At 43.8% G+C, this 19965-nt stretch overlaps 1 protein-coding gene across 1 annotated transcript; it reads right to left on the reverse strand.

Moving 5' to 3' along the window:
• Nucleotides 1–5266: 5266 nt before the first annotated feature.
• Tpi (triose phosphate isomerase) lies at nt 5267–19132 on the reverse strand. The gene is made up of 7 exons (XM_084599622.1): nt 18858–19132; nt 18524–18647; nt 18243–18327; nt 15175–15307; nt 13758–13843; nt 11758–11845; nt 5267–6113 (listed from the first exon to the last, which is right to left on the reverse strand). Exons 1-7 carry the CDS (start codon nt 18964–18966, stop codon nt 5995–5997), a joined length of 744 nt encoding a protein of 247 aa, XP_084455748.1. The 5' UTR covers nt 18967–19132; the 3' UTR covers nt 5267–5994.
• Nucleotides 19133–19965: the final 833 nt, after the last annotated feature.

Below are 19965 nucleotides of genomic sequence, written 5' to 3' on the forward strand. Positions count from 1 at the left end.
GAAAAGGAAAGATACAAGGTTCTCAATGCGGATTTTCAGAAAATAGCAAGGAGAGATAAGAATGCCTTCCTGAACATACAGTGCCAAGCAGTTGAGGACAACAACCAATTAAGGAACACAAGAGCTCTGTATAAGACAATCAAAGATATCAAAGGAAGCTTCTGTGCTAAGCTGGGCGTGATAAAGGACAAACGAGGCAAGGAGCTCACTGAAGCCTCAGAGATAAAGAAGAGGTGGCAGGAATACACAAAACTGTACAAGAAGGACCCGAATGTGCAAACCCAACATAAGACGGTTGTGATTACTGATCTTGAGCCGGGCATCCTGAAGAGTGAAGTTGAATGGGCCTTAGTCAGCCTTGCTAAGAACAAAGCTAGCGGAATTGATGGCATTCCAGCTGAGTTGCTTCAAAACCTCAACCATGACGCTGTTAACATTCTGCATACATTATGTCAGAAGATTTGGACAACCCTGCAGTGGCCACAGGATTGGAGCAGGTCAGTTTACATCCCCATTCCAAAGAAAGGCAGTGCCAAAGATTGTTCCAACTACCGCACGATCGCGCTTATTTCGCATGCTAGCAAGGTGATGTTGAAAATCCTCCAAGGTAGGCTGCAGCAGTATGTGGATCGGGAGCTTCCGGACGTGCAAGCTGGGTTTCGCAAGGGTAGAGGAACTAGAGACCAAATTGCCAACTTTCGCTGGATCATGGAAAAAGCAAGAGAGTTCCAAAAACCCATCTACTTCTGCTTTATTGATTATGCGAAAGCGTTTGACTGCGTAGATCACAGCAGATTGTGGCAAGCTCTCCAAGAGATGGGAGTTCCATTTCACCTCATCTGTCTCCTCAGGAACCTGTATGAAGGGCAAGAGGCCACAGTCAGAACTGGGCATGGTCTTACTGATTGGTTTCCGATCGAGAAAGGAGTGAGGCAAGGCTGCATACTGTCGCCCTGCCTATTTAACCTATATGCAGAGTGCATCATTAGGAAGGCCGGTCTAGACGAGTCTTCAGCTGGAGTGAAGATTGCTGGAAAACGTATCAACAACCTTAGATATGCGGATGATACCACTTTAATGGCAGAAAGTGAAGTGGAACTCAAGATACTTTTGATGCGCGTACAAGAAGAGAGTGAGAAGTTTGGGCTTAAACGGAACATTAAAAAGACAAAGATCATGGCGTCTTGCCCTATCAAGTCTTGGAGCATCAATGGACAAGAAGTGGAAGCTGTGACAGATTTTCTGTTCTTGGGCTCCAAGATTACCTCGGAAGGAGACTGCAGCCATGAAATTAGGAGACGCCTGCTTCTGGGAAAGAGAGCAATGGTTAGCCTTGACCGCCTAGTAAAGAGCAGACATTAGTCTGCCAACCAAGATCCGTATAACTCGTGCTATGGTCTTTCCAGTTGTGATGTATGGATGCGAGAGTTGGACTGTGAAAAAGGCTGACCGCCGAAGAATTGACGCGTTTGAATTGTGGTGCTGGCGAAGACTCTTGAGAGTTCCTTTGACTGCCAGAAGATCAAATCAGTCGATATTATCGACCATAAACCCTGACTGCTCATTGGAGGGTCAAATGCTAAAGTTAAAGCTCAGCTACTTTGGTCATCTGATGAGAAGAGAGGAGTCGCTGGAGAAAGATTTGATGTTGGGAAAAGTTGAGGGTCGCCGGAGAAGGGGTAGGCAGCGAACGCGATGGTTAGATGGCATCCTCGAGGCACTGCAGATGAAGTTATGTGATGTTAGGAAGATAGTGAGAGACCGGAAAGCGTGGCGTGACATGGTCCATAGGGTCACGAAGAGTCGGACACGACTGAACTGAACTCAACTACAGTCATTAAAGAGCAAGGAGGGCAATACAAAAGAAATGCAACTCAGCACCACCATTAGAGAACAGTAAAATGGAGAAAGCAAGCAGCAACGCATTGAAAAAAAAAAAACAAAAAAAAAACATGATACAATCAACTGTCACTAAACAGCAAAGCAGAATATTAAAACTGAGCTTTTCACACACGTTGGTCAAAAATAGTTGCATATTATTGGCGAAAATAACAACTTTTGGGATGAAAGCTTTACGGCTGAATCGCATGCACGCGAAAACTCACGCGACGGCGGCACGCGTCGCGCGATAGCCTTCACGCGAAGAAATGGTCGCTTGGCTCGTCGCTCGGATCTGCCGAAATAGAAAATTTCGCTCGTTCGCCCGGAAGTAACCGTACGCCACTGCCGCTCATTTCGCATGCTTTCTTTATTTTGCTGTATTGCATTGTGATTGTGCAGTATACCGCGTAAATATTTCGCTTTGTACGAACAATGGGGGATAGCCAAGGATTCAAAGAACGTCTAATCGCAACCGAACCAACAATAAAAACAATGGGTCACGTGACTATTCGTGCTGACTACAGTGCAAGTTCACACACATTCGATACGGTATGCTTTAAATACATTTTACTTTACCATGCTGTCGCAAAATAACTTTAATTCTTGCAATCGTTATGACTGCTGTTGGATTTGGCAATAGTTTTGCGGTGTACTACGCCACTATGCCAGTCAAATGCCAGCCACACAATCTACACAGAGCGTCGTCGCTGTTTCGCGCTGTCACATGCATGCGTCTTCCCCAGTAGGCGACGGAGCGAACCATAATCGCTTTCGCCGCGCCGCCTTGTCGCGTCGCTCACTTTTTCGCGCACATGTGATTCTTAGCGGCGAAACGCATGTGAGCGAAAAAGTGTGCGACGCGACAAGACGGCGCGGCGAAAGCGATCATGGTTCGCTCCGTCGCCTACTGGGGAGACGCATGCACGCGACAGCGCGAACCGAGCGAAACGGCGACGACGCTCTGTGTAGGTTGTGTGACTGACATAGTATAGTGGCTTAGTACACAGCAAAACTACTGCCAAATGCAACAACAGTCATAACGATTGCAAGTTATTTTGCGACAACATGCCAAAGGAAAATTTATTTACAACAAACTGTATCAAATGTGTGTTGTTACATTTGGCAGTAGTTTTGCGTAAGCCACTATGCCAGCCACACAACCTACACAGAGCGTCGTCGCCGTTTCGCTCGGTTCGCGCTGTCGCGTGCATGCGTCTTCCACAGTAGGCGACGGAGCTAACGGAGCGAACCATGGTCGCTTTCGCCGCGCCGCCTTGTCGCGTCGCTCACTTTTTCGCTCACAGTCACATGTAATTCCCGGCAGACTGCTCTGTTCCGGTGTAATTGCAGATGAGTTGTATCTGACTATACAGTACAGTATATGATACATACAGTGATGCTGGCCCGATTTGTTGAAAAGAGATAACTGTTGTCTGCCTTACGCTACCTGGAACTATTTTTTTAGGTGGCAGGGGCGTAACCAAGGGGTGCATTTCGGTATCGGAACGCTCCCGAAATTTTCTGAGCGCTGCGTCCCCCCACCTTTTGGTCTTTTTCATGTCAAGTTTCTTTTTCTACTGCTGCAGTATTATACCCCCCCCCCCCCCCCCCCTTTTAAGAAAGAAGTACGCCACCGTGAGGTAGTGTAAGACTTGAAGCAACATCAGTGTTTGTAGTGAAGTTTTCACCTTTTCCATCTTCCTCTCACATTACAGAAAGAGAGAAAAGGAGGAAAAAATTGATGATCTTATTACCGTCGTCACATGAATAAAAGATATACTAGGCATAATAGTTTGCTGTAGATACTACTGCTACAGTGATATGCACCATGAAAGACAGTGACAACCAAAACTAGAGCCAATTCCTCACGCTTACCAGTACAAGAAATAGCTCAAATGAATCACCTGTAGTTTTGGATTTGATATTCAATTCCCTTACCGGTATGGCTATACAACGGCCCTTTCATGTGTAACAAAACCATAGTGTGCATTCTATCTGCAAGACCATTGAAACTTCCACATAGCAGCGGAAGATCGGAAGATATCGTCAGCAATAAAGGCCTTCCAGGCTTCCAAGGGCATGGGGTCTACGATTTTTCTGCATGCTAATTCTGCACTAACATCATTTTAGGTTGCTTCTTTTAGAATCTATGCCTTCTCATCCTTTAACCCAGTGCTGGGTAGGAAACAGATTTCTTCCGTCTGTTAAAAGCACCTTTCCTTTTCTCTTTCTTCCTTTTCGTCAGATGGGATGGTGTATAATGCTAAGGGGCAGCTAATGAGATCCTGGTCATCATCACCTTGTAAATGTAAACTCTTTAAAGCCTCATGTAGCAAGATACAACCGTCAAGGAGAGCATGCTTCCAGACTATAGTTATATGATGCAAACAATTCAGTGCAAAATTTGAACAACCGACTGAAGAGAGAACACGACACAGCGCTAGTGAACGTCTTATGAGTCTTCTATACCATCTGCTATCCAAATTTTGCGCCAATTCACATCATAATCACCACATAACCCAACTGCTCCTCGACATGGCAGCATCACTGCAGGGCACAGATGTAGTTAGAATGGGTATGCCAGATTCACAACTACCAACTACTTTTAGGACAGAATTCAATTGTCCATTAAAATTTGTGTTACGAGAAGTTCGTTCTAACAGAAGTGCCACATTTATTCTTGGTCTCTCCACAGCTTCCATTGAGAGACCTCCTGCTGAATAACATCTGTAAGAATGTCTGTACACTGCTATTCACTTATAAAGATTGATTGACGTGAAAAAGGATATGCAAATAGTACGCCAACTTTGTCCAAATAAATGCTACACGAAAACAATGACTAAAATGGCTTCACAGTGAGATGACTGCAAATATAACATTTATTGCATGCAGGAAGTGCTAGCTAGAGGGTAGGAAACAAATTCAGATTATTCGACCTGAAAATGGCATTGGTCTACGCAGTTTTATTTTTTCATACCACCTCTTTATTCTATTTTTGGTGCTTTTTGTCACGAGTTTCGCTTTTCCTCCAGCTCCAAGCACTTCGAAAGTTCCCAGCGGGGCAGCTGTATATCTCTTATTTCACTCCTTTTGCAGCATGGCTGTTGTGAACTCTATGAACAGGTGCAAATCATGTCCTCCTGTTAGCCGCTGGCAGTGCATACAGGGCACCAATATCATGTCATCTCTGTGGCACGTATTGACCCACCAACTCAGCAAACAAGCAGGCACACAGTGCCTACACTCCATTTAGATCCACCGAGGGGAATGTGAAGCACACAAACCTGCAAGTCCACATCAAGCTGCTGCTTCTTCGAAAGCTTTAATGATGCAAAAGCAGAATGATCCGGCATATGCAGCTCATAGACATTACAGAAGAAAGATGGAACATACCACAAGGTTCTTTTTAATAACATAATAGCAAAGTGAACAACCACAACAGTAATATAAGCAAAGAATAAGAGTAACACAAAGTTTCCATTCTTAATGCCAGTGTTACATGAGGAAAAAAAAAATATGAGCTATTTACTACTGTAAATTTTACATGACTACATACACCAGCAGATTCACATAGCATGCTAAACCACTTTCAATGGTACACAGCCACTACACACAATTCTCACTTTTAAACATGAAAATCAAGCAGATGTTAGCTGCAACAGATAGCCATCAAAATTGATCACTTCTGCCAAAAAAAAAAAAGGGGGGGGGTTTGCTTTCAGTTATACATTAACAACCCGAAGGCAATATTTTTCAATGAAGTACTTTTCGCATTATCCTGAATGTTCATCTCAATTTCCTCTGAAGTCAAAACTTAAAACAAACTTCCATAATGACTAACCTAATTAACCTCACTTAACCTCACAGCTATTTGGCTGTAAAAAAATTTCTGATTACAAGCAAGAATGGCAATGATTGAACAGTTCCAATTTGTTGTTACAGACTGTACAAGAGCCAGAAAGCTAAAGGATGATTTGTCATGCTTGAGCACATTTATCACCCGAGAAAGCTTGCTGTGTGCTTCTCTAAAAACGAAACCAAAATGCCGAACATGTAAAGGTTTTAATTTACTTGGCAGAGCTACATGCTTGGCTGCCCACGAATGAAGGATGCTCACTGACGAGCATTGATGATTTGAACAAACTCTGGCTTCAGGGAGGCACCACCCACTAGGAAGCCATCAATGTCGGGTTTCCTGGCAAGTTCCTTGCAGTTGGCAGCTGTGACCGAACCTGATCAAGAAAAGGAAAAGTACCAACACTATTACAATTCTCCAGTAATACAATGTAGTAAAAAGCCTAGTTTATGAAAATGTTGATTCCAGACAAGAACACAAATGTCATCCTAGATTCACACAGTAAGTGATGCCTGTTGAAAAGTCTTGACGCTCCTCACAAATCAAACTGCTTCGGCAGGCTGCATACGATGTGCTCACTGAGGTTACTGAATTAAGCTACCTAAGATGCCTCTCAGGAAAGCTTAGTACCTGAAGCTGTAGCTTCCACTTGCCACAGTGAGTCATAGTATGTAGAGCTGTGGTGCTGAACACAAGTCTGCAGGCTAAACCTCCAACATGTCAGCTGCATTTTGATGGGGGTGGAACCTGTTATTATGCCCGGTGCGCTCCCTCTCCTTTACCCTTGCACATTTACTCTGATTGCCTTTCTGTCCCTCAGGCTACCCAATCTTTCTCAAACAAAAACTTTGCATCCAAGCCATCAAACGCACCCTTGCCACTATTTCACTTCACCATCCTGTCTTCCTAAACCAAGTCTCTGTCCATTGTGGTGTCTGGGGTAACGAGCTAGCAGACACTGCCACCTCTCTGACATCAGTAAGTGGCCCCCCGCAGTCATTGTGGTTGCTGCCCTTGTCTGTGCGCACCAGCATGTGCACTACTGTCCTGAAGCTCTGGACATCCACCTGGACTGCGGATCACTCTGACACTCTCTTGACCGTTTTTGTCCCTCCTGTCCCGTTCTCTAGTTCCTCTCCTCACAAGGCATGGCCGCTTTGCCTCATACTTCCATTATTTTGCACTTCTATTTTCGTCTTCCTGTCCATGTGGTGAAGCCCTGAGTGGCGTTCTCCATCACTTCAGTGCCTGCTGCTCATAGCGGACAAAGCAGAGCAGTTGTCCAGCTATCAAACATTGCTTCTCCTCAAGACTGCTTTCTTTATCATCTTTTCCTCGGTCTCGTGCGCTGCTTATTCACACTGTCGTTCGTGTTAATTCTTTACCTGTCCATCATACCTAATCCTGCTACAATGGTTCATAGGCCTACCTGCATTACTAAGTCTCCCACAAGTCTTACATGGTTGGCGGACCATATGGCAAATTTTGGTGGACCACTGCCCTGCCCCTGCCATGTGGGCATGGGCATGCTTGCTCACCTTGTCTGTACCTGCAGTTTATTTTTATTGCGTTAGCAATACTGCGCCAGGTTTCAGGTCGTCGCGTAGCCCCGGGAAGGGCCACGTTTGACCTTGAGCCGCAGCCGAGCCGAATACGGCTTCAACCAAGCCGTATGAATGTGCCTTAGTGGCCTATAGGGGAAACGTGAATGCCAGGGTCCTGGCAGGCTGATCCTGACATAACCGTCTCATGTGAAACGAGAGACCCAAGTTGGCAGCTCCTGCCATGACCAACCTTACAGCTTTTAACCATTCTTCTTTCTTTTTCGTTTGTTTTATTGGTTATGCATCATTTCCTCTGTCCCTACCTGTTTGTTTTCTTCTTGTTTATTTTTCTCTAGAGCACCTCTTTTTCCCCAGTAACCTTCCATTTTATTTAACCTATTTACCCCTTCCCCTTTTTATTCCCCTCATCTCCTTTGTTTTGACTCTTCTTCCTTCCTGCAGTTTCCTGCACCGCTGCACCATCCCTCCTCCTGGTCATCTAAGAGCACATCTGAAGGTTCTGGGTATAATGGATACATGCATTTTTTTTTCCTTCGTAATGGACCTATCTTTTTGGGGCCTCTCTGCCTTAAAAACGACTTTTGCCGGCTTGTCATGTGCCATATTTTTTTCCCTTTTTCTTTTAACTTGTTTTTCTTTGGAAATTTGCCCCTTTTCTTTTCAATCAGTTTTTGCCTGCAATAACTTCCGGTTCAGTGTGGCCATTCTCTCACATTTATATGTTTTATATGTTTGCCCCCTTTTCTTTTCAATCGGTTTTGCCTGCAATAACCTATGGTTCGGTGTGGCCATTCTCTCACATTTATATTAGTCTTAATGTTTTCATGAGTTTCAGAATAAAGGGAATGAAAATAACTCTCACATATCATCGTTTCTTTACACGTGAGGCCCAGCTGCTCAAAAAATTAACACAGGGACTTACTTCCTCCACAGCGTATGCCTCCTGTTAGGCTGTGCACAAACAAGAAACCTCAAAGATGATTCATCCACAAGCGATCATATAAAATGCGTTGTTAGCGTGATATTTGCTTAATGCTTAGTCTCAAATTATTTCAATCAAATAATACAGCACTTCGTAATATGGCTGGCGATATTGTCGCCACGGTGAAGAGGATAATGAAGAGAAGCAGAAAACTATGAAGTGCCCGACTCGCGCTTGTACTGGACATCCCTGGAAAACACTGACACCGGCTCTGTGTTATCAGCTCTGTGCCCTTCACACGTCTTTTCACTAATGAGACATCTGGTGGAGGTGCTGGGTGGATCTTTCATGTAGCGGACGCCCCCTTCAAGCCATGACTCCAGCCAAGGACAAACTCAGAGCAGCCGACGACTACGTAGCCTGTCTCCCGATCAGCCCGCTTTCTGACCTACGGTCGTCAAGCACACGCATTGCCAAATATGAACCCACAAGCAGTACTGCAAATGTCCTGCTTCACCAGCGAGACCCGCCTCATTTTCATGTTCTTCCCCGTGAAGACGCCGAGGACTGGCTAGACCAGTTCGACCGTGTGGCCACATTCAATGCCTGGAACGCTAACGCGAAGATGCGCCATGTTTACTTTGCCCTGGAGGACTCAGTCAGTGCCTGGTATGTCAACTATGAATCTTGCCTGCAAACGCGAGACACATTCAAATCAGAATTTTTGGAGGCATTCATTAGTGCCTTTAGGAAAGAAAAGGCCGATCTTCATCTACAGACTCGCATCCAACACCCAAACGAAAGTGTAATGGTGTATGCGGAGGAGATGAAGCTCCTGTTCTGCCACGCAGACCCAAACATGTCGGAAGAGCGGAAAGTGCAGCATTTGATAATGGGTGTAAAGGAACAGCTCTTCGCCGGCCTGGTTTGCAGTCCACCAGCGACTGTGGATGTTTTTGTCAAGGAAGCTTCTTCCACCGAGAGAGCACTTAACATGTGGGCCCAGCAACATGAGTGCACGACTGTGTCGATGCTGTCCATAGGTACTGAGGGAACTCCCATGTCATCAGGAGATTCACTGCGTGAAATTATTCGAGCCATTTTGCGTGAAGAGCTGGCAAAACTTTTGCCTACGCCGGTTCAGCCGCATCGGTGACCAATGCTTTTAGCGAAGAAGTGCATTGGGTGCTTCACCGCTTCTTGCAACCCTTCCACAGCCACAGACAAGCTGTTTTCTGCTGCCTTCAATACCACGTTATGAAGCAGCTGTGCCAGCGGCACTTGTCGTCCTTGTCTAGAAGATGGAACATTACGGTTTTGTACTGGCTACCGACGACTGAACAGTGTAACTAAAAAAGATGTTTGCCCCCTGCCTATATCGATGACGCTTTAGATCGCCTATGCAACACCAAGTATTTCTCTTCCATGAACCTCAAATCTGGGTACTGGCACATCGAGGTAGACGAAAGGGACCGCGAGAAGACTGCATTTATCAATCCAGACAGGTTGTGCAAGTTTCAGGTTACGCCGTTTGGTCTTCGCTCCGCGCCAGCAACGCTTCAAGCATATCGTCACAATACAGTTGAGGCTGACAGTGATGAAACTGGGAACCCGAATGAAAACAAGTGTGAACTGAAAGCGAAGAGAACTTCGAAATTCTGGGCACAGTGAAATTTCATCTCGTCTGCCAGTCCAGTCAATTTAAGCAATTAAAATCTGGTGTTAACACTTTTTCCACAGAGTCATACAGACACAACTCAATATGCTAAATTCCAACTAGGGCTTTCACTCGAGACACATTGCCATGTACTAACTGTTCTTACATTTCTCCACAATAAGTATGAAGAGTTTGTGTCCTTATACATTCATTTTTATCAGAAATAAACCATGGAGTAAGCCTGAATCACAGAAGACCAGTTATTTCAACCAAGCAGAGTAAAAAATTACAGGACTGCGCTTAAGTCTGCTTCAGGGTGCAAATGGCAGAAGCCACTTTACAGGACTGTCTTAACTAAATGCACCATCATTATCATTGCTACTATTATCATTATTATTGTCACTGACTGCATCTACATTGCCATCGCTACTATTATCCTCACACTAGATGAGCCGGCGTGGCCGAGTGGTTAGCCCACTTGGTTGGGAATCAGAGGAATAAGTAGTGGTTCAATTCCTTGTGGAGAAATATTTTTTTTATTTTCAAATGCAAGTTCATGCGAACATTTCCTATTGGCATTTCCACAGCCCACGAGCATTTCCATTATGTACAGCGCAAAAAACGAAGACAGGGGAAGAAACACGCAAACAAACAAGTTTGTTTGCGTGTTTCCTCCTCTGTCTTCGTTTTTCGGGCTGTCCCAACTTGCCCAGTTTTCGATTCTGCCTACAAAGGCTTCCGCCTTAAAAATTCTAAGTATCCATCTTGCAACTCAACACATATCATAACATGTGCATGGTGAGTTATAGCATCTTCTTGTAATATCCTGAACTTGCTCAAACTAAAAGCAGACAGGTGAATGTATCAACAGGTTTAGGAGGTCTAAACTGACTATTCAGACAAAAAGAATGCATTACAGAGCAAGCATCAATTTTGAGAGTGCAACAGATGAATGGCTCTTAACGGGCACCTGAATACTGATCTAATACTTTCTTTACTGTATTATGCTAGAGGAGCAAGGTGTACTGTATACCTGCAGTATACAATATTAGATGAAAGGATGAATAGATACAAGATACCATGCAAGCTTTCAACTGCAATAGCAAGTTCCTGATTACCTCTCACCCTCAAAAACCATTGGATTATGCCAAGTATCTTTTTGCCTGCTATACTAATTTCCTATTTGTTTTTGTGATAATGCAGTTTGTCCTCAGCTGAGTAAGGTGCCTGATGGAGAGTTTGGAGACTATAAATGATAGCTGAACTGTCAAGAGATTTATGACACTGAACACTTCTCCTAAAAGACAGCCTTCACTGAAACTGTCATCAGTCTATAGGTCTATTCAACTTGCGAGTCGCAAAGGGCATGCTACTGGCTGTCGCATGCAACCAAGGAGCCACTCAGCTCGACCAATGTTCACATTTACAAATGCGACCTGCTGGCCGCTTTTACAAACTGGTCTATCTTGACTGTTCACCACACAGAATAAAGCTAACTTCCGTTCACTTCAGCTGAGTCGATGATTGGTTACTGATTTGCGACCAGCAGTCGCAAAGGTAGAAAATCGAGCATTGCTCGAACGGCCTGCAACTGCCACTTTTCGACCAATGAGACCGTTTGCAACAGTCACTTTCTGACCAAAACGGTCGCACGGCCTGTGCGAGTCGCAAGTGTGACCGGGCCTTAAGTCTGAGGCTTCTGTTCCGTACTTGACACATGCAGCACAGTGGAAGGCATAGAGGCATTCTCATTCCACATCCCAATGCCTGCTCACTCACTCCTAGATCTTTTTCTTGAACATTTTGCATTTATTCATTGCTTGCTGATGAAAAACGCTCTCCATACATGCAATAAACAGAAAGATGTTTGTTTTACCTCCATACTGGATTCTAACCTTGGCCGCCACATCTGGGGAAACATTGGTCGAAAGCCAGCTGCGCACTTTGGCGTGAATTTCCTGTGCCTGAGGATGAAAAAAAAAAGCCATGAATGCTACACCTTCACAGCATGCACTTTGTAGGCACTTTTCAAGAAGCCAGGAAAATTAAGGAACTTGCATAGAAAAGTAAATAAATAAGGGCCTTAACATGGCTAAGGCAAGCATTTTCCTCGGCCTTATGAAAACACACTGCCCGAAGTGAATGGGTTTGCACAGATTGTACTGTGATAACACTTTTTGTAGCGAAAGCTACACTATGCTACCCTTCAGCATTTCACTGGTGCCTGAAAGAGGCCAACTCGGGCCTCTCTCTTTTCATATGGGAAGGTGAAATTAGAATCAGCCCGCCACGACATCCGAATTTGCGTTACCCCTATGTCATGCAGACACATTCACACAGCTTAGTTAAAGCGGGGCGGCTTTATACGTGTCTGGTGTGCCGCCGACACTGCGAGGAGGAGGAGGGGGGTGGCGCCATCCTAGCAGATGTGTGCGCCAGCACGCAGAGAAGGGCCTCCGCACTGCGGATGCGGGCACCGCCGCGAACTGACTGAGTGGAGCAAGAAAGTGTCTGCCGGCATCGCATGTGCAGGGCATGGAAGTGGATTCTGCCTAGAATGCCGATAAACTTTGCTACATACGAAGGAACGGGGTTGTGTTTGATGCAACACTCGGTCGCCCACAGCCTAAACTTTCGCATTGAGTTCAGCAGCATTGAACCTAATTTTTTATTTCTAATGTGTTCGATGGCCACACCCTTCAGATCCTCACTCTTGTAAAGGCCCCATAAGACTTGGGGGGGGGGGGGGGGGGTTCTCTAAACTTCGAACTAAGACTGCAGCTTGTACAAAAAACAAAAAAATAGGTGGACAAACAAACATCCCGGCCATATCGTTATGTGGAGGAGCTGACTCCTAATCAAAGGAGGCAGGGCACTCAAGGCAGACCGCATGTTTTCAAAGCAAACATGACTTGTGGCACTGCAAACATGAACATTTGATGACTGCTGATTCAGACCGCACGCACCTTGCAACCAGCCTCTAGTCACACTTGTGCCCTCACACATTCTGAATTGGTAGCTACTGTGATGCTGTTATCACAAGCATATCTTCCGCTGAAACACTAGGACATGTCTGCCTTTGACGGCAGTACATCCTGTCTTGCTTTTCAGCTGAAAATTAAATGCAGTCTGTGCGATGGCACTTATAAAAGTAAAATGTTCTGCAGGGCGAGTTGTTTCATAGTGGAAAGGGAATATTTTTAGAGCGAAACAGCTAGAAAAGGACGAGGACAAAACACGGACACGAAAGAGCACTTTTTCGTGTCACATATGGCCAAAAATAAAATGGGGAGGAACACTTAAGTTCTGCCATAAAGATTATCATGTGAAAGTGTTAATAGCTTACATCAGTGGTTCCTCTTGTGAATCTTCGTCCAGATGTACGCCCCTTTGCTACTCGCTTGATCACGAATCACTTAAGCAGTATCCCTATTATCTCGCCCATACTCACTACCATACAGTCGTATGCTAAGACCCCCACGAGGTAGATATAAAGCCTTCCTTTAACCAAGCCACACGGATGTGCCTTCTTTGGCCTAGTAGTAGCGTGTCTTACAAGGGTCCTAAAGGGTTTGATTCTTATCCCACCTTCCAACCTCAAAAAAGCCACGAGACCTGGCAGCTCTTACCAAATCAGCCACGTCATGTGGTCTCAAACAATCTGCTGATTAATCAGTGCCAGGCCATGCCACCTACCAACTACCACCTGCCAGAGCCTTGCTCATGATGTTTTGCTCATAATGTTTTGCTCATAATGTTAATGCTGACAACACTGTATTTTCTGGAGAATTGGATGTTTAACACTAGCGCATTAAAATAACCTAGCCATTCAGCTGTGATTGTGTCGATTCAGTGCACACAGAAAAGATAGCTCACCTGGTCTGGAGTAGCAGTTTTACCAGTGCCGATAGCCCAGACAGGTTCGTAGGCTATGACGACCTTAGACCAGTCCTTGACATTTGCTACAAAAAAATAAAAAAACATATTAAGCAAATCTTGACAACCTTTCAAAATTGTATGATTTGACTTGTGCCAAGCTTGGGCACAAGTCAGAAAGCCTATAGATGCTATTTTTGGCCCTTAAAAGTACTGGTGCACACACCTTCATGACAGCTACAGCAGTCAAGATAAGGTGGAAAATGTGTCACTGCTCTCTCAGAACACAACGCTGATTTTCTTTTTTGGCAGGCGGCAGCATGAAAGAAATGACTATTCAAAGAAGGGTGGTTTCCAATGTAAGTCAAAATGGCATCAGGCTCGTGAGGATGCGCGACGAATTCAGCATCACTAGCGCTATTCTTGCTACTTCTATTGCCGATTTTATTTTTATGACAGTAGTAGCCAAGGGACTGAAGACAACTTCTGGAGATCTGACTTCAGATCGGATGCTCAATCAGTCCAATGCCAGCCTGTAACTTCAACTAGCGGCCAAAGGAAAAGTATGCTATCGATTCAGCTCACTCTTGAGCAGTTAAATGTGCTCACTCTGTGTTCCTGCCATGTTATTTCCGTTTGCTAGGACTTCAGCAACCTATGCAAAGCTATTTCATCAACAAAGAAATCTCAGAGATGTGAGGTGGCTCCTCCAGAACTTAAAGAAAGTGCAAAATTCTTTTCAAGTGGAGTTTGAGCACTGAAATTTCAAAGAACAGCTTCTAGAGCAGATTTTCACTATTGAGCTCTAGATCACACTCTGCCATTCTATACAAAAATGCTGTAAAACTTGCTAGCCATAAACTGCAAAATATTTGAAAACACATAAACTGCAAACTCTGCTATGAGCTGAGGAAGACCAAACAGAAAATGAGCATTTTTAGCAATTCAGCAAAGTTATGATAATGGCCTACCTTCAAATTTATTCTCCTTAAATTTTATTAGTGTAGTTGAGAAAATGAGTGCACCAGACTCACGACAACTGCCGCATTGACAGTGATAACTGCTTCTGAACGGCACTAAAAGAAATGTGCAGATAGGTGATGACTTTTTAAGATACTGATGAAATTCTTTTTAGAAGTTTGAACTAAAAGCTTTCTTTTTTCCACATTACGCACAGTGCTTAAGTAAATATCACTTATGTGTATTAAAGAGCATTTAAATAACTACAATTTGGTACGTGTACACTAGGCCTTTTAAACACTGAATTTATAAAAAAGTTTTCTCAAAACAATTTACAACCGCTTGTTTTTTCCCGATCCCAAAAGAGTTAAATAGCTGCAGTGGTATCATGCAAATACTTGCAATATCAAAAAGCAGATGCCTGTGCAGTACAACCACAAGCATCTCCATAGCCTACCTGCGATTGCCTTCATCTGGCAGTAGCAAACTTCTTCGGTTTTGTTGGCCTCTCTTTCTTCCAGCAGCTCACCAATGCAGGCTATGACGCCGAGACCAGATTCCAAGGCATGCTTCACTTTTTCTCCAATGAGCTAAGAAAAAATAAAATATGGAGAGAGGCACAAACAGCAATGCTGGTACCACAGAAACACACAAACTGTGAGCTTAAGAAAAAAAAAAAATGCATTGCTGGTATTGTTGCCCTGTTAACTCCACATATCTCTCATACACTCTCATATAGCACTCGTGACTTTTTTTATAAATGTTGATAGATTAATTACTTTACAAAGTAACATACTTGAGCATAATGCACTTTGTGGTTAAGGTGCACAGCTGCTGAACCCGAGGACACAGGAGTAAATCCTGGCTGTGGCGGCCGCTTTTCAATGGAAGCGAAAAGCAAGGAGCCCACATACTGTGCAATGTCAGTGCATGATAAAGTACCCCAAGTGGGCGAAGTGTCCGGAGCCCTCCACTATGACGTCTCTCATAGCTTGAGTCGCTTTGGGACAAAGCCTCGAAACAAAGCCAAGCCCTAATGCATATAATGTCATGTTCAGTAGAGACATGCAATGCACAGCCATTTTGACAATCTTGTGAAAGTTTTATGAATTAATGAAACCATAAAATTGATTTTTTGCAGGAGTGCGGATGATGGTGTACACAACAGCAGCTTGGGCTTTGGCTATTATTCTAACCTTATGGTCCCATTTTCACTTTATTTTTTCTTAAACAGTATTTATTTATTTTATTTACCCTCAGGGCCCGGGGGCATTACAAAGGGGAGTGGGATACATAAAAGTATATGAAAGTACAGCAAAGTTACAAAAAAAATGCAGTACAAGTACACAAAAACATGCGCAAGAAGAAAAAGGAAAACAAAACTTCAGAATGCAGTGGGGATAAGTAAACACTATGTTCAGGAAGTAAAGGGCAAATAACATAGTAACAAGCATAGATATATTCAAAGAAAAACAATGGCTTTGTGAAATGCGTCGTTATCTGGTATACATGCGATATTATGGGGAAGGTGATTCCAACTGACACAAGTTCTAGGTATGAATGAGTCATGGAAACATTTTGTGTGACTAGATGGAACCCCAACTTTATGGCGGTGATCAATGCGCACTGATATGTAAGATGGTCTTGTTAGTAATCTTTCTCCCAGGTAGCTGTTGTGGTAAACTTTATGAAAAAAGGATAATGATGCTACTGATTGCGGTGAGATAGAAGTGGAAGGGACAAACTTGCATGTATGCATGTTGCATAAGCCAAACAGCCTGAGAGACTGTTTTTCCCAACCTCTAAAGCAGCTGGTGAAACCAAAAATGCTAAACCATCATATTCTAATTCAGCAATTATTTTCTATTATTAAGTGCCAGCTGCCTTCCTGAAGAAGATTGCTTGGTAGATTTAAAGAAACTAGGACAGATAGTTTGGATGAATCCTGATGAAGAAAACTATTATCGAGACAAATTCTTTTATTGCAACATGTTGTACATGGTAAAATTTGGCCCAAAGAATTAGACCTGAACATTATAGTTAGTTAATACCTCTCTCACGTGAACACTTTCGATCCCCACTGAACTCTCTCTGCATTCAACTCAATGCAGATCAAGGTTGTTTGGTTTGTGGGGTTTAATGTCTCAGCGACTCAGGCTATGAGAGCCGCCATAATGGAGGCCTCCGAAAATTTTGACCACCTGGGGTTCTTCAACGTGCACTGACATCGCACAGCACACGAGCACCTTGCTTTTCGCCTCTATCGAGAAGCGTCCGATCCTGCATCCTTGCAGATCGAGGCTGTCATACAACACCTATCAAGTGCAATCGAGCCCTCAATCGCTCTACAGTTTTCAAGCACGTTCCAGAGTGGGCGTCGCACCTGAGCACACGAAGGAAACTTCTCAATGGCCATTCAAAATGGCTGTGTAGCCCCAAATGCTTCAATCCTTCTTGCAAACCTCAATGCCGATCGAGTTCAATGAGGATAGGATAGGAAGTGTTTGTGTGACAGAGGTATAAAATGCAGGTTTAGCAGCAACATTAAAAATGGTTTGTGGGGTTTAACATCCCAAAGCAACTCAGGCTATGAGAGACGCCGTAGTGGAGGACTCCAAAAATTTCGTCCACCCAAGGTTCTTTAACATGCGCTGACATTGCACAGCACACGGACGATTTGTTTCTCGCCTCCATCGAAAAGCGGCCGCCGAGGCCGGGATTCGATCCCATGTCTTTGGGAACAGCAGTCGAGCGCCGTAACCACTGCGCCACCCCGGTGGGGTACATTAAAAATGAATTCAGAATTTTACAGCCTGACAGCCCAATAAAACTTTCCAGTTTTTCACAAATAAGGGACTGAAGCTATACCACCTGGCCTGATAGACTAACCCCCAAACCCAAAATCTACACAGTACTATGAAGTTTCCATTACGGCAATCATTGCACTAGGCGAATTCATTTGATTTCTAGAATAACACAGAATCTGCGGCAGCATTTTGCGGGCATAAATCAAAACATTTAGGCTGAAGCCAGTCACCTAACACAGAAGCTCATACAAGGAAAACCAACTTCATTCGTGAACACGAAACAGAGAATCATGATGCATCATTGCAACATTTTAATTTTTTCACACAATTCTGCGAGTATGATCTTTAGAAAATTTTACGGCAATAACCGGATAAAATTAAGTGTATCACACCCCCGTAACAGTTTAAACAAAAATGGCTTCTGATCAGACAGGATAAACGAAACTAATTAAAACAACCCGGAACATTGAGAAATGTCTGTCGAGATAATCACCGATAAATAAAAGACCAAAACGCGACAAATTACTGAACAAGGCCTATGTGAACGAAAATTTCTCCTGTTTCTATATTTAGAGCCGGGCAAAAAAGACCGCTCGTGCGGTCTTCAAGTTGTCAAAGCGCGCCTCCGAAGGTCATGCGGAAGGTCAAAACGGCGAACTCCTGTCAGACTATGAATCCGCGCCCGGGTTCAGCAGGTTAGCACAAAAAAAGCACTAACCTCGTCAGTCTCCTTGAAGACGTGCCTGCGTTCCGAGTGGCCCAGAATGACCCACTGGCCTCCGCAGTCTTTTATCATTGCAGGGCTGGAGATCGAAATACAACAGCTGTATAAAACGTTACCGAAAAATGTCAAACTTGAAACGTCAACAAGATCGTAGCTTCGGGATCTCGGAATCAGATACACACTTTGAAATATGCGCACTCTTTCATATATGCGAACAGTAAAATAGTATAGCTTGCAGCAGGCATTCAAAAATACATATGGTCGGCGTGTCGTACCTAATTTCTCCGGTAAAAGCGCCCTTTTCAACCTTGTAGCAATTTTGGGCTGCGAGGGCAACTGAAGGCGGAAGCAAGCTCCGGCAGTAGTCGAGGTACGGCGCTGGGCACCCAATAACCACCTCTGAAATCAGAAATCAGCTGTCCAAGTGTGCGCCACAACGCGGACAATAAACGGTTTTCCCCTTGCAAGCGTTTCCACAAGTTTAAATCAGACAGAGATGTTGAAAGGGAAACTCAGCACAAAAAATCTGAATACAACATTGTCTCCTTTCCATGCTTAACTATTAATCAACTACATTTGTAACGTCACGCCGCTGCTCATCCTTCTCACCGGTATTGGGATCGAGGCTGGCTCCTTTGAGTGTGTTGCAAATGTCTCGAATGGAGTTCTTGTTGCCATTCATCTTCCAATTTCCTCCGACGACAAATCTGCGGGCCATTTTCGTGACGAACACACCGTGTGTTTAGGCAAGAAATAACCCGATCACCGTGCAGCAGCTATTTCATCTGATGTCGACGAAACCCCCAGAGCCTGTACCCAATGTCTAAAGAGGCCCTCCGCGTTTCGGCTATCGGTTGCGCGAAGCTTGCGCGCGCTCTGTTTGCTCGAGGCCTGACCTTTACATTCATTTCTTACTTCTTTAGACACAGTGGCGCTGCTGATGCGCTAGTTTCGCATTTTTGCCTGCTCCCAACCCAGAACTCTTCAATACTACTAGAATACTTTATACTACCCAAAAGCTCTGCTCCCAACCAACGTCCCGATGGTCCCAACAACGTTCTTAGAGAACGCTGCCTAATAAAAAAATAAAGTAACTGATAAAAAATTAAAAATGGGAAAAGGGGATTCAAAGGTGTCATAATGCTCAGAATGTAAAGCCAAAGCTTGGTGATGCTAATTTATCAAATTTAGAGCATATTGCGGTTAATTGATCTATCAATTAACTGAAAAATCAAAAATGAGAAAACCGGGATTCAAAGGTGTCAAAATGCTGAAATGAAAAACAATGCTTGATGAGGATTATTAAGAAAATTTTCAGAGCGTATTTGATCAATTAAGTAATTGAAACAATTGAAAAAATGAAAATGCATAAATGGGGTTTGAAATAGTTGATTTTACTACACATTGGTATTTTGTTATGCTTTTCTACATGATTATTCGTATTTTGTGTGCACTGTATCGATTGCCTGACGTTTCTTCTTTCCTTAACGTTTTATTTTTTGTTTGTTTTTTAGCCAATTTGTTAATGTTATGCATTTCTGTATTCTTTTCCTTTGTTTTTATGCTAATGTAAGGCCCTTTCTCACCGTTGTTTCCCCGCTTTGTGTAATGTCCGTAATAGAAATCTTTAAGGGAATAATAAATGATGATGATGAAAACACTCAGAACGAAAAGTGAATGGATGATGTTGCTCATTATTAAACGTAGTGTGTGTAAT

Source organism: Amblyomma maculatum, chromosome 3 (genome assembly GCF_055883805.1).
Source record: "Amblyomma maculatum isolate TAMU_Amacu chromosome 3, ASM5588380v1, whole genome shotgun sequence".
NCBI lineage: Eukaryota > Metazoa > Arthropoda > Arachnida > Ixodida > Ixodidae > Amblyomma > Amblyomma maculatum.

Bases quoted from the DNA above. Each gene is read 5' to 3' on its own strand.
- Tpi (XM_084599622.1), bottom strand. From the start codon at position 18,966: ATGGCCCGCAGATTTGTCGTCGGAGGAAATTGGAAGATGAATGGCAAC. The intron at 18,648-18,857 runs GTGAGAAGGATG...TTCTGATTTCAG, and splicing joins CAGCCTCGATCCCAATACCG to AGGTGGTTATTGGGTGCCCA. The intron at 6,114-11,757 runs GTAAAACAAACA...TTTCTTGATCAG, and splicing joins GGTTAGAATCCAGTATGGAG to GTTCGGTCACAGCTGCCAAC.